At 34.3% G+C, this 2,233-nt stretch overlaps 1 protein-coding gene across 1 annotated transcript in view; it reads right to left on the minus strand.

Annotated features, from left to right (window-relative positions):
• Window positions 1-2,233, minus strand: part of lrp1ba (low density lipoprotein receptor-related protein 1Ba) — a 286,420-nt gene that overhangs the window by 103,959 nt on the left and 180,228 nt on the right. Inside the window, exon 45 of the mRNA XM_016292960.1 lies at window positions 275-397. Coding sequence (XP_016148446.1) covers window positions 275-397 — 123 coding nt within the window. The remainder of the gene's footprint in view (window positions 1-274; window positions 398-2,233) is intronic.

The following is a 2,233-nucleotide window of genomic DNA, read 5'->3' on the forward strand; positions in this document are numbered from 1 at the left end:
TTATCTTTATAGTTATCGTTCTTGGTGTGAACGGGCCTTAACACTGTAAAGCCAGGAATGTCAAGCAGCTAAACTCTCCCATTTAGCACTTACCACATACTAGTCATGACAAGTGGATCAGAGCAAAATAGCACTTACGTTCTAATGTAGATGGTCATGCGTGACTAGAAGATAAATAAAGTCTTTAGACGTGAATAAATTCATTAGTATGACATCTAGAGCGATGTGTCCAGCAGGCATGATTAGTTGATAAATGCAGAAAGGTGGCGCTCACCGCATTGAAATTCATCCGCTCCGTCCTCGCAGTCTTTCTGTCCATCGCACATCCAGACGCTGGAGATGCAGTTTCCACTGGGACACGCGAAATGGCCGTCGTCACACGTATGGACTGAAGAAGCTGGGAGAAATGCCAAAATAAAGAAATATGAGGGTTTAGAGGAACCTAAACACACATTCTTAATTTCTGAAATTACCAAAGGGTTTGCTAGGTTCACCACTATTTCAAGAAAAAAAGAATGAGAACATGTTGTAAATAAATCAACTGTTTGACCTCTGACTGTCTACCTCAACTTCAGACATCCAATTTGTTATCTGTGGTTTTGTATTTGCATTTAGATTCAGACTTGCGTATCAAGGTCATTTTAAACCTGCAACTTCGCCTTGCAGTAAAGAAAAAGACAAATCTGAGTTTCCGTTGTCTGTAAGATAGGAGCCACCACAGCAGAGGTCAGGAGTTGAATCCTCTTCATATTTCTATTAAAGATTTGAGCTATAATTTCTGGAGGGCTCTACTGCAGTTTAGTTGTCAAGGAACATACACTCTTTGGAGCAAACATTTTCAGAGAACCAGTGCTTTAGCAAACAATCACATATTTGTATTGTGTATTTCTGCCTTCAAGATGTCCAGAAAAGTTCCTACGCAGAAGTTTTGAAGTCATAAATGGGTGTTTACAGGCACTTTTATGGCCCACGGCATTAGTTTTTATTAAAACATTTTTTCTTTTGCTGTATAAAGACTCTAAAACGGTCTAAGAAAACTGTTTACAATGGTATCATTCATATGATACTTTTCAAATGTCTTTATATATTGTTTATTTTGTTTCACCCTTTTTACAAGATCAAGTTTCAGTCTTAAAATATGAAAATCCATATAAAACAAAACAAAAACAAACAAACAACAACAAAATCAATTTATTTTAATTATGATAAAGTAAAAGTTAAAAGTGAAGTGGCTTTGTGTAATATATGTATGTATTACACAATATATATTATTTGTCAACAACACGTTGACATAAAATGGTCATTAGACCATTAGGTCATCTATATATCTATCTATCTATCTATCTATCAGGGATGTAACGATTCACTCAACTCACGATTCGATTCGATTCACGATTTTGATTTCACGATTCGATTCACAATTTTTTTTAGTTATTTTTTTTACAAAATTAGATTTAAGACAAATTATAAATTAAATGTGTCCTTTTATTATTGCTTGGACAAAATGCTGCACATTTCTTTGTGAAATTGAAATGTAACACTGTAACAATATACTAATTTAGCACCTGCATATTATTGCTCTTTTGTTGGTTTTGATTGCTTCTATTGTCCTCATTTGTAAGTCACTTTGGATAAAAGTGTCTGCTAAATGACTATTAAAAAAATATTGCTATTAAATATAATGTAAATGTAAATAACAAAACTAAATTGACATTTTAAAACAAGCCCCAAATCAAATAAAAAACACAAATAAAAGACATATCTTCATATAAACAAACTAAGGCTTTGTCTGTGCTCTTTCCATTTATAATTAGAGGCAACCACTGCATTTTAATCATGATCCAAACAAAGATGCTGCATACATGCAACATGAGCAGTTTTTAAATCTAAATTAGATTGTATAATTTCGAAATTTGAAGCAAAAACAGAATGGTCTGACTTCAGTTTTGTGAAACTATACATAAAAATATCTGCATGAAACAGAAACGGCAGACGAGCTGAACGAGACGCAGATTCACTCTCTGCCAGCAGGTGGCGCTTAAAGCGTTTCCTTGGTTACCGCTGCTGCATTTATGAACAGCAATGATACAGTGTTTCCTTGGTTACCGCTGTAAAAAAAGCAGCGCTGCATTTATGAACTTTAAAGGGATAGTTCACCCAAAAATGAAAATTTTATGTTTATCTGCTTAGGGCATCCAAGATGTAGGTGACTTTGTTTCTTCAGTAGAACACA

Source organism: Sinocyclocheilus grahami, unplaced genomic scaffold, assembly GCF_001515645.1.
Source record: "Sinocyclocheilus grahami isolate Dianchi unplaced genomic scaffold, SAMN03320097.WGS_v1.1 scaffold295.1, whole genome shotgun sequence".
Taxonomy (NCBI): domain Eukaryota; kingdom Metazoa; phylum Chordata; class Actinopteri; order Cypriniformes; family Cyprinidae; genus Sinocyclocheilus; species Sinocyclocheilus grahami.